This window comes from Papaver somniferum, chromosome 9 (genome assembly GCF_003573695.1).
Source record: "Papaver somniferum cultivar HN1 chromosome 9, ASM357369v1, whole genome shotgun sequence".
NCBI classification, from domain to species: domain Eukaryota; kingdom Viridiplantae; phylum Streptophyta; class Magnoliopsida; order Ranunculales; family Papaveraceae; genus Papaver; species Papaver somniferum.
The window spans coordinates 171355344-171356655 of NC_039366.1; the positions used below are offsets into that span (position 1 = coordinate 171355344).

Consider the following 1312-nt stretch of genomic DNA (forward strand, 5'->3'; position numbering starts at 1 on the left):
GGAAGTCAGGGCCTGATATTTAAGGTAGCATTTTGGATTTTGGGTTTTGGATTTGGGTTGAAATCCAGGCCCGAAATTTGGGTTGTTACAGTTTGGTATCAGAGCTAGTCTGATCCTTTGGGCAGGCTAGTTTCAGAATAAGTCGGTACGTCTATATGCTTGAATGTGAAATTGTTCGTGTATCTGTTGATTGTTGTTGTTTGAATGCGTAATAGGTTACACTTCTTTTTCATAGATAATTCTCTCGGTGTTACTTATAATTTAATGTCCTTCAATCAGGACATGTCTCGTCGTACGAATGGTTTAGCCGTTCCACATGATGAGGGTTTCGGTGAGGTTGTTCGTGCTTTGAATGTTGTTGCTCAAGCGATGCAACAACAAGTGAATCTTAATCAGAATGCACCTCCTCCCCCTCCACCACCTAATCAACGAGCTTTTTTAGTTAGAAGGTTTAGTGAACAAAATCCCGATTCCTTTAAAGGTAGTCCTGATCCACTAGTCGCTGAAGATTGGATAGATAATATTGAGAAAATATTCACCCTATTAGGCGTGAATGACGAGGATAAGCTGGATCTTGCTGTTTTTAAGCTTGAGGGTGAGGCCACTCGCTGGTGGGACTTGACTCGTCGTTCTAGGAATGACGGTCTGTTTACCTGGGTAGAATTTCGACTCGCCTTCCTAAATAAGTACTTTCCACAAACTGCACGAAACCAACGCATGATCGAGTTTATGCAGTTGACTCAGAGAAATATGACCGTAGCACAGTACCAAGCCAAGTTTGAAGAACTTTCTCGTTTTGCTATTCATCTGGTGGAGAATGAAGAGCTGAAGGCTTTTAAGTTTCAGGAGGGACTTAGACCTTCAATTAAGGGTAGGTTGTCTATTTTGAAGATTACCTCTTATAATGAGATAGTGGAAAGAGCGATGATTGCTGAGAGAGACATTGAGGAAGCGACACGGGAATTAGAGCCCGAAATGCGGAGCAAATATCCTGAACTTTTCTAAGGTAACCTCTAAATTTCGTGACGAAATTTCATTTAAGGGAGATAGAGCTGTAAAGCCCGTCCCAAATTTCAAGGGCATTTTTGTCATTTAGTATAAGAGTAGTTTTGTAATTTCATGAAATAAGGGTAGTATAGTCTTTTCCTGAAATGATATTGCTGTAACATGTGGTTTTATCCTCTTTGATTTTTTGTTGTAGTTGTACGGCTATGGATTTTTTCTAATGGGCCTAATAAGTATTAGTCATTTCTTTCGTTAATGGGCCTTACAAAAGTTATAATATTCATTCGTTTCTTTTGGGCCTAAGATT

At 39.7% G+C, this 1312-nt stretch overlaps 1 protein-coding gene across 1 annotated transcript; it reads left to right on the forward strand.

The window, feature by feature from the left end:
- The first annotated feature begins 282 nt into the window (after window positions 1-282).
- LOC113312865 lies at window positions 283-1005 on the forward strand. The gene has a single exon (XM_026561599.1). It carries the CDS (start codon window positions 283-285, stop codon window positions 1003-1005), a length of 723 nt encoding a protein of 240 aa, XP_026417384.1.
- The last annotated feature ends 307 nt before the right edge of the window (window positions 1006-1312 follow it).

Bases quoted from the DNA above. Each gene is read 5' to 3' on its own strand.
- LOC113312865 (XM_026561599.1), top strand. From the start codon at position 283: ATGTCTCGTCGTACGAATGGTTTAGCCGTTCCACATGATGAGGGTTTC.